At 30.6% G+C, this 13,778-nt stretch overlaps 1 protein-coding gene across 1 annotated transcript in view; it reads right to left on the reverse strand.

Annotated features, from left to right (window-relative positions):
• Positions 1-964: 964 nt before the first annotated feature.
• The window catches only part of NWD1 (NACHT domain- and WD repeat-containing protein 1), a gene marked incomplete at both ends in the record, with an annotated part of 32,650 nt that continues 19,836 nt past the window's right edge, over positions 965-13,778 (reverse strand). Inside the window, 7 exons of the mRNA XM_051219335.1 lie at positions 965-991; positions 1,238-1,402; positions 2,326-2,333; positions 2,665-2,769; positions 4,414-6,506; positions 9,843-11,516; positions 11,901-12,118. Coding sequence (XP_051066535.1) covers positions 965-991; positions 1,238-1,402; positions 2,326-2,333; positions 2,665-2,769; positions 4,414-6,506; positions 9,843-11,516; positions 11,901-12,118 — 4,290 coding nt within the window. The remainder of the gene's footprint in view (positions 992-1,237; positions 1,403-2,325; positions 2,334-2,664; positions 2,770-4,413; positions 6,507-9,842; positions 11,517-11,900; positions 12,119-13,778) is intronic.

Here is a 13,778-nt window from a genome sequence, read left to right on the forward strand (position 1 = left end):
GTCATTGTTATCACACAAATTACTTAACATTAACTTGGATAGTTAATCAGCAATATGTATTCCCATCCGCGTTTGAATACGTACACATATGTTGCTGACTTTTGTAATTTTTTTAATTGGTTGTAAATCTATTTAATCTTGATTCAATCTCTCCCTTTTACTGGTTTTTCTGATATACGCTTGATATGGCAAGCTCGTTTGCTTGAAATAAGTCAGTCAAAATATAACCTCATGTTTGGTATTTGCATATCCTACGCTAGAAATAAACCCATTTATATACGAATTTAATCAGGATTAATTATAGTCGGAGTCAGAAGTACCCTTTATACAACCTAGCACTAAAGAGAGATTATTTAGAAAATAAGTGATTCTGTATGAACTGTTGAAAATGATATGTGATAGTTTTAAAAGACAAAGAATTTTTAACGGAATAAGAGCAAAATACGGTCATCAGGATATGTATTAAAAAATATCCGTCTGATAATTTAACCTTATCAGAAGGTGATGTCGATAAATTCATCCTTATCTTAAAAATACTAGACTAGAATTTTAACAACGTCGATTTGACCGGTAACAAACTTACTTTGTTATAAACTAGTTTGATGGCAAGCAACAAAGCAATAACTTATCCCTAGCATACACAAAACTATAATGATTCATAAACTGATCTCCTTTCAATTCTTTAAGTATATAGACATGAAAACTTTATTGACTTAATTTATTAAAAATTCAGTCCTACACCAATGAAGATCCCGTGTTCACCTATGAATATTGATGTATTTACCATAAACTCAGAGGCTAGTAAAATGAAACAATCAATTAACAATGCACATTTTATATAAACTTTATAAATAATCCGTAAATAATTTGTGTAAATATCCATTAAGTAATACATTATTCGAGTAAAGTATATTCATATGATAATAAGATAATATAATACTGTGTTAAAAAGTCAATATAATTTTTATGATGAACATAAAAAACATTGAGACTATATAAAAAGTAAATTCAGAAAATTAAAAAAATAAAAGAAAACTAGATTATTTTTTTGATTATATTGTAGCTATTAATTAATTGTCTTGTGAATGATGCTGTTTTAAAAGACTTTTAGCAATATATGATATTGGATCAATTGGTCTTTTATCCACAACATCAAACATGGCCTTCTTCATCATTTCAGCTGTACACAATTTAAAAAGAAAAAAACAACAACAGTTGAATATGTTTATTGAAATACTTTTAAGAGAGGATAGTATTTAAATAAACATATACAAACATTTGAAGATCTATTCATCTGTGGATAAAAGTATAACCAAGAATTAAATGTATTATTATCATTATTATTATTAATGACTTTACTCAATATAATATGTTTCGTATGATAAAGAATTCTTAATATAACCTTTGGTTGAAGATAATGAGAATGAGATTAAACAAGTGAAAATCGGTTAAACTGGACAGCTATTTAGTCCTAGTTTAAAAAATTCAATGCTGTATAATACAACTCCTTACGGACTGAAACTCAGAACCATCAGGTCTTTTGATGAGTACGGTAGATTTTGACTAATCAGTTCGAAACTATTAGCTCCAGTTCCATTATTGATATTCTATAAAAAATTGATCTTGGACTAAATCAACAGCAAAGAAAATATTACTCAAACTAATAGATATAAATAATCGAGGAACTATTTCGAATTTGTTTCTGATGCAGTAGGAAGATTTTCCAGGAGGAACAGGGATGAAGAGAGTTAGAAAGAATGAAATCAAAAATGGGAAAAATAATAACAACAATGGAGAAATGAGCTTGCAGAGAGAAAACATGAGAACAACACAAAAATTCAGGGAATAATATGATGAAGATAAAATATAAATGTACTCCATCAACTGAGACCAATTTTTAGTGATGCTACCTAGACTCCAACCGTTACTGATGCATTACAATCAAAAAATGATCAACTCAAACAAGGCACGCACTAACAGTTAAAGCAACAATTGTAGGAGAGATCAAGTATATGACACTGAATTGTTGAATAAATCTTTTAATTTAATTAGTAATCCTTAAGATAAGGAACCAATTATACCTGTACATTCTTCATCGTTACGATTTATATATGCTTTAATGAATGTAACAAATCCAAATATCGAGAAGCCAAAATCACTCTATTTAACAGGGAATCAACCTTTCAATACATCATTTCATAGTACGAAATCATAATCTCGCAAATAGTTGAATTAAATATACATTTAGAAAGCTTATCGAAAGCATTCAGGAAGTGTGGTGTATATGTGGAAAATGTTTTGAAAAATCTGACCACATATACTTACCAAGGCATCTTTATAATACTAAGGAAGGTTATATAAATACAAGTTGATAATTTAAAACATAAAAGAGGGGTTATTGAAAGGACAGAAAGTTATTATATCGCTATTATTAAGACAGAATATCAGAGCACATTCATAGTGAGAAAATTATCTAGTAATCAGGGCTGCAAAGACCTAAGAATAAGGACTTGACACTTTCTGATAAAGGTATAGAAACTGTTTGAGGTCATCTTAATTCAATGATGTCTCTTATTATTTAAACAGTGCTTACAGTGCACACATCATACAACATTTAAACTACCAGTAGTGCTTTTTTTTTAAAAGATTAACCCAGGAACTTACTTAAACCCGATTCTTCAAAATAATCCAACATTTTCATCTTCTTCTCATCTTCAGTCAGTTTATCAAGTGAACCATCTATCCAGTCTACCTCTTCATCAATTTGCTCTATTCATAAAACGATAAACATCACAAGAAAGATCAATAAGAAGGATCATGTAAAAAAATACATCATTTGGTGTTTGAGGTATGAAAGCTAAAGAAAGATATTGTGAGAAAATAACAGGTTTTCGATTCCGGTAAATCAGTCAGTCAGTCAGCTACAACGTAGGACCAGGTACATATATGCATCGGTCCAGGTTGCCATACCTCATTAGTAAAGCAAGATGAACACCGGATTCATAGGAGTGGTTAGGTCAAAGGTGGTAATATATAGGAGAAAGATTGCATATAAAGATACAGTACAGGAAGAAAGAAGTAGTTAGTAGAAAGAAAGGTATGAAGTGATTTTAATCTCCTAGTTTAAGGGAAGACAGGGAGTGTATTCCGGTAAATAATAACAGTTGATACCCACTGTACAAGAGATGGGCATCATTATTTTTTTAACTCTGTTATTAAGTTCAGTGGATAATGCATTATGAGTTACGGCGTCAACATACTCAGCCATTTGGATACAGACATACTAAACATGCCAAAAATAGGATATGAAGTACCATGAAATCTATTAGTAGTCCTCAGGTATTTAGTCTAAGGTATAAGAATAAGGGTAGATAAACTAGAACAGAGAATATTAGTTCACAAAGGATTATTATGCTTTTCAATCGAGTTATAGAATAACTTTTCTAATCAGGATTATGTTTAAAACGGATTATAATTAAATAAATATAAGAAAAGATCTTATGAATTTACTAAAGAATTCAAAATTAGCGTAACTTTGAATAAACATGGTCTTTATTTAAGCGTTATTTTTGTGTTATCTTGATATCTTCATATTATATGAAGTGTTTAATATGCTTAATAGAATTTTAAACTATACATAAATTTCATCTCAGTCACAATGTATATTTAAACTTTCATTTTTTTAATCCCAAATCCAGTTTGTCTTGAAGGTTCTATGTGTAATGCAGATAATCAGGAAACAATGTCTTTATGATATGAATACCATGATGTGACAGTCGGTTTTTGACACGACAACTTAATAAGTCATGTTACCATTTATACTGCTAGTATGAAGTCTTCATTGATTATGAGAAAAATGTTGCGAACAAATGGTTATCACTTTCATTATGACTAGATATATAGATTATGAAACGTATTTCTCTTTGGTAAACTGTTATTGATATATTTTAACTTAACAAATATTATAATAGTGAAATTCATTCGGAGATCGTTATATATGATTTTTATAACCAAAACGCTAATATCTAGTTATTATAACTGTAGTGAATAAGTAATGTACAAGAAGGATGTGAAATTATTAAGTGATGGGTTTTGTAGGGATTCGTCACAAACCAATGTCAAGCGAAGAATCAACGTAAAACCAGAGAGCATTGGATACCAATCATGTTATATTAAAAATCGACTGAAGTTGGAATTTCAAACTATCGAATTAAATACTACTCGGTGACTTGGAGGTACCATGCTCACTGTGGAACCTAAAGGTTTCATGTTAGTACCATTGAAGAATCCAAACTAGAATAAAATACCTACTTGGTTCCAAATAGTTTCCAATACTTTCCCAAATGATGTCATTTTAAGAAGCTGAAAATCATCTTCAAAAGAAATATTGCACAGAACTTCAATTTTGCTTACCATATATTTGGTCTTCCGTGTTCACAGACTCCAATAACCCTAGATTATATTCTCCATCTTGATGTAGACCCAAATCAAATCCCCTAAGGTATTCATTTGGTGTGACTGCAATCAATGTTTTCGTATCTCTAGATAACCATAGCATATATGGCTCATTTTCAAACATGTATTCTGTTACAGGATTCAACTGTATATCGCTTATTACGCCTTTTGGTAAGGACGACAATGGTGATGATACTTCTGTTTGTGCTGTTGATATTTCATAAGCGACCAAACATCTAGCTGGTGATGCACCATAATCAGTTTCTGAATCATCGGAATCGTAACTCTCAGAGGATGATTCGCCAGCCAGATCTAAATGAATTCTCTGTTCAGGATGATGTCTTTTACCAATCAGTAACTTTCCATCTGACGCTAACACAATCGACTGGATAAATATATTCTCTTCATTTGATGATTTACTGACAATAATATTTCCAAGTTGTTTATCTGTTACCAGATCTCCAAAGGCTTGTTCAGTATTCAAAAAGTTAATTGTCTCATCATTATCATTAACGCTTTCAGTTGACAAATTGAAATGACCAGAATTCATTTTCTGTAGAAATTTATCAATCTCATTAGTTTCTGATCCATATTTTCGATTTCCAGTTACAATATTATACATGTTTAATCGATAATTAATGGCCGTCATACCATCTGGGAATAATATTAAATTCGGACCATAATCAAGTAGAATTGTGTGTAATACCTGTGGGTAATTATCGATATTCTTATCCATACATCCATCTTCATGTGGATACCCGAGGTCTACAATCACAATAACACCTAACCAAACAACTGTTCTCCCATCACAACGAGTCACAGGATATAATGTTTTATGTGATTCATTCAAACCAATAATTATATGGTAAGGATAACTCGGTCGGTATGTTAATAGATTCAAAGAAATTATCTGTAAATCACGTTTATCTAATAGAATTTTACCAGCTGTTTTGGTTAACTGGTAAGCTTGAATTAAATTGATCTCTCGAGGTTGTTCACCCCATAAACTTTTAAATTCGTACATGTTATTGTGCATATCAACGGAAGATATTAAAACTTTAACTAATAACGAAGGTGCTTCGTCATCGAATGATGGTTTTATCAATGTTAGCATTCCATACTTAGATTGAATTAAACCAAAACTACTAATAAAACCGTTAGATGTAGGCACATAAAGATTAGGTAGATAATCTTTCATATGAATAGGATCTAGATAAGTGTAACTATCTAACAGCTGATTTTGATTAAATATTGTTAATGTATTAATTTTTGTAGCTGTTTTATGAAGAAAAACTGAAATATCATGAGTATAACTAAGGCATTTATCACCAGTACCCATACTCTTTATATCAGTTGTAGTAGTAGCCCAGTCTACAAGTTGTTGTGTTGTTAAAAAGGTATCTATTGATTTTGCGTTGACTTCATTATCAGACCAGGAATAGATTGGATTAGTAGAATCTTCATCTAGGTCATATAATATTAAGTTGTCCACATTATTTCGTTCTTCTTTTCTTTGAGTGACCAAAACAAGCGTTGATAAACAATCTTCATAAACATATTCGATAGACATATTAGCTGACCAATAAACCAACGGACCACCAGTTGCGATTTCTTCAATATTCAGATTTGTATTCTGACTATCGTCTGCATAAAAAAGTTGACTACCCAATACGGCTAATTGTTTATCTGGTTTACGCAAAGACTTGACATTGAATATTTTGCACATGATAAACATTGCTTGGTCAGGTGATTCACTGTATTGTGGTGTGGTTGTATCTGGGAAATGACATATCACAAGTACAGAACCAGCCATCGATGAATTCGTTGTTCCTTTTATTGAGGTTGTTGTGGTCATTCCAAGGTCTGTGTCCAGACTAGGTGCTGACAAACCTGAAAGAATGCCTTCTGCACAACCTTGTGCTATAATTTTTAATATATGCCCAGTCATAGTGCTCCAAACTAGTAGAAAACATTCTCTTCCAGTAGTGAACAGAAGATCATTCTCATAACTAAATATAGCTGAAACACCTTTACCGAATGAAGATGTGTAACTGAAATGTAAGAAAATCCCAGCTCATGTAAGGGGGATAAAGTAATGAATCTTCTATTTTAAAAAAACTTACGCAAAAGGAACAACTAGTGATGAAATCACTTTGAATTTTTTGTTTAATTACATACTACAATCATCGTGAGTTGAAATTGATCGGTAGTTTGGAATACGAAGAAATTTACTTTAGGTTAAACAAAACACAGAAGTAAGAGACGTTATTAGACTAGACAATGAAAAATATGAGGAAACACTAGTTGGATTTTAATGTCTTTTAATCACGTTGTTTGGAGATAGATGTGAGTAATTCGGAGTAATTTACTAGTTTTTGATATCATTAAATGGAAATTCAACAAAAGAGCTTGAATCTAAACATCCCATGAGTTAACAAATTTAGCAATCAGCGACGGTGATTTTATATTATGTTTTCTGATATAACAGTATTACATAATGAGGTCCTGAGAAAACTATTTTGATAAAATTAATAGATGTGCGTTATCAACTGTAATTGAAATTTCAAGTTTAATATACAACACAATACCTATGGTTTAAGCTTTAACTCAAATCGCCAAGTACGAAAGTCTCTTCTGTTAGGTCAAAGATAGAGAAACAGCCTTTAAAACAAATGCGCTTTTTTTTTACCTAAGAGAAGAGTTTACTGTGACCTAACTAATATGAATTTTTTGAAATCCCCATCTGATTTTAAAATATTAAAAATTCCCGTGTAAATTAGAACATAACTGGAAACAATGCTGTTCTCTTTTCATCGATTGTTCTAATTTGTATTATCATCATTAGGACAGTAGGAAATTAAACATCTAATTATTTAAATCAATCAAAAACTCGGCATTTTGTTTCATACATAAAAAACAATGGAAGAATACGGTAACTATGACAAATACAGCACCAGAATCAAGAAATTCCTAACCAAACTAGTATTCAAACTGTCCTCAGTCTGGGTCACCTGACCTAGACAGATCATTCATTTGAACATTAGTGTAAAAGCCTGATGACCTCATCTTTCAAAAGTACATAGTATGAAATTAAAATGAATATAGGTATCTGGCACGTGGTTAAAAGTTATCCAAGGTCATCGATAAAAGTCGAGGTTATTGCTTTTATTTCTGACCCTCTACCCTATATAAGGATCATCAGACCTTGACCTCCATTCTACTTTAATCAATACTTAATGACTCCCTGAAAATATCGTCACCTGTCAATACTCTAAATTTTAGATTATGAGACTTACATGATAAAATTCATCTGCTTACTGAAAACGTAAATTGAAAAATTTCAATCATTGTAGTTGATTATATTCTTATTTCAATGACTAATTTATAAATTTCATCTCACAACGATTATAGACAAAAGAAAATAGGTCAGGATAGATTTGAACACGAAGAGTTCGAATATAATAGAATAAGAAATATACTTTTTCGCTCCAGTGTTGGGTCTTTGCTACCATAAATATTCCAGAATACTATTTTACATATGATAGATTATGACAATATACTATTCAATCTCTTAACTTTACACAAATCTTTGCTATATTGTTTAGATACATTAAATTAATAAAGTTGACTCTGTCTGTGAAAATCATTTTCTTTTTTTATTACCTTGTCAACTCTCTGAGGTAATATTACGATTTTAACAATGTTAAAGTATTAAATAAATAGAAATTTTCGTCTAAATTTGATCGAATAGTTTCATTGTATTTGGGCGCCGAGTTGATTTTAGACATTAAAGAGGAAGAATGTATTTGTAAAATCTCAGCGAATGAATTTGAAGTAGATCCAACGTTTTGCCTGGCAATCTGGTCCAAGCTTTTTCAAGGAAATATAATCAAACATCAAAATTATCGAAATGCTTTAATTTTTACAAAGAAAAAACTAACAGCCGAAGCCCTACACAATTAGATTTCCCATGGCAACTAATGATTAATAAGTAAACCTGAAGTTCTTATTCAATTTTATCTGTCTCGTATCATCTAAATAACAGAAATTGCATTCAATGGTTCTAATCAGTTATCTTATCTGAATATGTCAAACAATTAACTGGAATATTAAAACAACACAAACATTCGGTTACAAAACTTCCCTTGTTTATTTATTTTCATTTTATGTATTCTGTGACATTTTTGATTCATATCATTTATCAAAATTATAAAATTATAGTTTCTTAAAATACACCGACCACAGAGAACAACATATAGGGAATGAAATTTGTTCTTACTTACATATATACACAATCGGTTATCATAACACTTTTCGTTTCACAACATATCTCTTATACACTAATGCAAATACCTACTTTAAACATTGTTAACATTGATTGGATGACCTATTCAGTATAAAGTGAACCATGTACCTATTTATACTCCATAATTTTGATGTTTGATTATATTTCCTTGAAAAGGTTTGAACCAGATTGCAAAGTGAAACGCTGGGTTTGCTTCAAATTCTTTCGTTGAGATTTTACAAATACTCGTAAGCTACTAGTATTTGACTACAGATGCCTTGGGAATATAGCTCGCACCTGCTGAGACCACCGGGTAAGTAATAGTGAGGTTAGACTCTGGGTATTAAGGGATGATGGTAAATCAGTTGATGAGGTTGCAAATCTTCATCGAATGAGATGGTTGGGCCACGTGTTACGTATGCCTAAACACCGTTTACCACGACGTGTAATGCTGACTAGTGTCGGAGACGGCTGGAGGAATGTTAGGGGAGGCCAAACCAAAACGTTAGATCAGTGCTTGAAGTCACTAACTTCTGGTCTGAACCATGTTGGTAGATGTAGACAACTTGGTTGGGGTCCGCGTGACTATCGTAACCAATGATTGGAGACTCTTGGTGACATGGCTCAGAATCCATCACAATGGCGTAGGTGTATACACTCTCTGTCTTCCCTTAAACTATGAGATTAAAATAGCTTCATATCTTTCTACGTACTAATTCTTTCTTGCTGTACTAAATCCTTATATGCAATCTTTCTTTTATATATTACCACCATTGAATTAACTAATTCTATGAATCCGGTGTTCATCTTGCTTTACTAATGAGGTATGGCAACTTGGACCGATGCATATATGTACCTGGTCTTACGTTGTAGCTGACTGACTGATAAATACATTCTTCCTTTTTAATGTTTAAGTACTACTGAAATTTTTTTGCCTATTGAATTAATTACCAATTATGAGATGGTACAGAAGATTTGTAGCTCAGGTGGATGATTTTGATGGACTTTTGTTCTCTAAACCATCCAGCTCAGAGAACAAAACTCCATCAAAACTACCAATTATTTATAATCATCAAAATTAATTTAAATAATAATTACTTACTTTAACATTTCTTTTGTTAAATTCACTTCATCATTACTTAAATTATCTTGTTGAACATTAAATGGTAATTGTAAATGAATACAAGTTTCATATCTTTGATCCCATATAATACCAAAATCTTCAGCAGTTTTACGACGTGTATTAAATAAATATACAATTAAATGATCTGTATAACTTAAATGTGTTGAACAATTAAAAAATCGATTCACTTGAACTATTTGTAAACTAATTGTATTCTTTAAATAACTTTCATAGATAATAAGTCCATGAAAATTGATACCATTGATACCATTTAAAAAAGATGTATTCTTATTATTATTATCATCATTTAAATTGTCATTTTTAATTTGATTCATTTCATAAAATTTTAATTCACATTCATGATGAATTGTATAACAAAAACATATAATACTATTTGATTGTAATTTAATTGTACTATGAATAGTTAAATCATTTGGATTAGATATAAATACTACACTATGTTCTTTTATATCAATTAAAAATGCACCAAAATCAGTTAAAGTAAAACTAATAATATTTAATACATTTGAATGATAAAATGAATGACTTTCAATTGTATAACCATTAATAATCATTTGTTTTTTTGGTAAATAACCTAAATAAAATGTTGTATCAACTAATGATCCAATCCATTGATTCGTTAATAATATAAGTGAAGGCATACTAAATATATCAGACCATTGTTCATCTAATATAGATAAAGTTGTTACACGACCAGAGAAATAATCAATTTTTGCAACTGAAATTAAACGATTATCTTTATATTTTATATCTTCAGAATGACGATTAGTATTATTAAGTTCTGGTGATTTATTGACTAGTAATGCACATATTGATATAGGATCTGGAGCACCATGTGAAGCTAATAAAAATTTCATTGAAAATAAATTGACTTCAGGTAGACTTATAGTTTTTACCAAGTTACCATCTAAATCATACCAACTAACTGATTTACCATTTAAAGCAACTGCTAAAATTAAATTATTAGACATTAAACGTCCAATACCTAGTCCAATATCAAAGGTTGTATGTAATAAACCACTGCCTGAATCAAAACATGTTGTACGTGGTAATAAAGCGCATTGTTTGCAACCAAGATATCTTGATTGAACTAAGAGTTTTTCTAATAAATCTCTGTAAATATTTACAGGTTTTTCTGTTTCAGCCACTCGACGTCTATGAATTAATTCACGTTTTGAATTCAACATAGACACACTACGACGAGATCCTGAAGAGGTAAATGTTGATAAACGCCTGCGCGTACGATGTAAATATGATGGTGGTTGATAAATTTTTGTTAGACGTCCTAAAATATCAATAGGTAAACTAGATGGTTGATAGTCTAAACTTAGAGCAGCAATACGTATACAATTGTATACTTTGAAAGCTTCTGGTGGAGGAGGTCTTAAATAAGCCGGTGACTGCATGTCGGTATTATAAACTGCAGAAAGGTTATTAGCATTGGTTGTTGTATCAGACGCAGGTAGTAGTGATGAGTGATTGGTGAATAGTGCAGAATTCAATCCACCTAGCTTGGCCCGAATATCATTTGTAGACAGTCGACCTAGTTGAGTGCATGAAGAAAGAAGTTGTTCAATTTGTAATATACGATATGCTTCTATTGGAAGTTGTAGATCCATGAGTAATTGAGACCTATTTTTTAAAAAAAATACAAATTTATGACAATTCATTTAGTAGCAAAAATAATAATTACAATTTATTTAAACTCATAAAAGATTATTTTCGAAAATGAATTTAAGAAAAATTGACTGTAATAATAGTTAAGTACTTCTTTTTCAATGATAAGCAATTAAATTTATACGGACACGAGCAATAGGACTTGAAGGTTTTGTATTCATTTCATGCCAAGACTGTCTGAAGGCACAATTGATGAGTCTCAAACCGGAACGGGACAACTTTCCAATACTTTACTTTCCTCAATAATTACTCGGTCCGTATCATCTCCTGACGAAAATCAATTTAAACTTGAGCTAACCCCTATAAAACCCATTAATTATAAAATAGAATAGTTCTTACCTAGAGGTACCACGTAATTTGTTGTATAAAAATTCATAATTAAACATTATCTCTGAGTAAAATTCTTCAAATCGACCTGAATGACATAAATGCCATGGCAGCTCATTTAATTTTCTTAAATTTAAGAGCAGTTTCTTCTTGCCACTTATTTGAGATTCCTCGAATACATATGGTTGTGGTGGCACCATTCTATCTTCATTACTAGACGGTGGAAGTTTCTGAAATAAAAGAAATAATCCCAAACAACAAAAATTATGTAATATGACAATAGTAGCCCTTCATTCTTCACCAAAATAAAATTATGCCTCAACAATTTAAAATATAAAATCAAAATTAACAATTTCTTGATAATGGTATTAATTAAATATTGAGTAGTCATTTAAGAATGAAGTAGAATATCTGTTGAAAATCTCAACTTACAGCTGAGTGATTATAGATTCATAGGTCGCTTCGTCTATTTTAGTTTTTTGAACCAAGTAGTATTATTAACTCTCATAAACTAAAAATGTAGCTAAAAACCGTGTAAATGGACCATTTACTTGATAAATAATTTACACGATTGTTTTTTATTCGTACAGATTGATTAAGATAATTCTTTTCATATACCTCTAACGTATTAAATCTTACTAGATCATAAAAATCTGTTTCCACATAAACAAGTTATACTTATTTAATTTACTAATGTAATACAATTTGTTTCAGAACTCAATTATTCATTTTCTTTTGAATAAAGTATAAAAGCAGTTTTCAGTGTAGGAGAATATTGATTGAAGGATAGGTCAGAAGTAACGAGCACGAAACAATCGTACATTTATTATGTAGGAATTTTCTAATAACATTTACTTAAGTAACTTCAATTCAAGGGATAAGAAAATCACAATCGGATATAACAGTTTGAGTGGTTAGTTTCAAGAAATATGTAAATTAAAAAAATATGTTCAGCTTTTATAGTAGATTCCTAGTTATTATATTAAGCTTGTTTAGGTACGAATGTCTTGATATTCAGCTAGAATTTAGAAAATTGCTTGTCTAGGATGATTCAAATGGTGAAGGGTTAAACCGATACTAGGAAAAATAGTTTCAATCTCTAGTACACTAACCAATTATTTATTCATATAGAAATATACATCATGTGTAGATATTAGAGTTACTGACTAATTATCCTAAAGCATTGAAAACTACTTCATTTTCAATTGAAGCTGGTCCTAATGAAGAACTACAACTTAGGGCAAAACCATAATCATACAAAAACATATTTCTTTGACAGATAATTCCTATTTAAACATTAAAATTAAAACACGAAGTTCAGCGAAGGGATCTCTTTTCAACGAATTTAATATGAAGCTGTACAATCGTACATATATGAAAATTTTCTTTGTTTTTTTTTGTAAAAGTACTAATTCCGTGAGGAAATGTGAACACAATTAACCATGACGTAATAGAAAGATTATAATACTAGATTACGTAATACGAATAATAACAGTAGATTTGGTGAATAAGTACAAAAAAATTTCATACATATACGATTGTACTTGATGATAAATTCGTTGAAAAGAGATCCCTTTGCTGAACTTCGTGTTTTACATATTTATTTACTTATATGTGTTGGAGATAGTGGGGGAAATAAACAGATACCTATTAATGCAACTAGACATCTCAGGAGTCCTCCCTATTTTACATAACTGTCGAGAGTAGTCATTAAAGATAAGTGACATAAAGTGTCTACATTTATTCGATTATGTGTCCTTGGACATTGATCGGGTGTGTCAGGACTAATGGATATCATTAGAAATTACAATATAGGCATTTTGAATGACTACACGAAGTTATGGATTTAATGCAAAGAGGAAGTTTCGTTGTCAAGTCGAAGATTTGCTA

This window comes from Schistosoma haematobium, chromosome 4 (genome assembly GCF_000699445.3).
Source record: "Schistosoma haematobium chromosome 4, whole genome shotgun sequence".
NCBI classification, from domain to species: domain Eukaryota; kingdom Metazoa; phylum Platyhelminthes; class Trematoda; order Strigeidida; family Schistosomatidae; genus Schistosoma; species Schistosoma haematobium.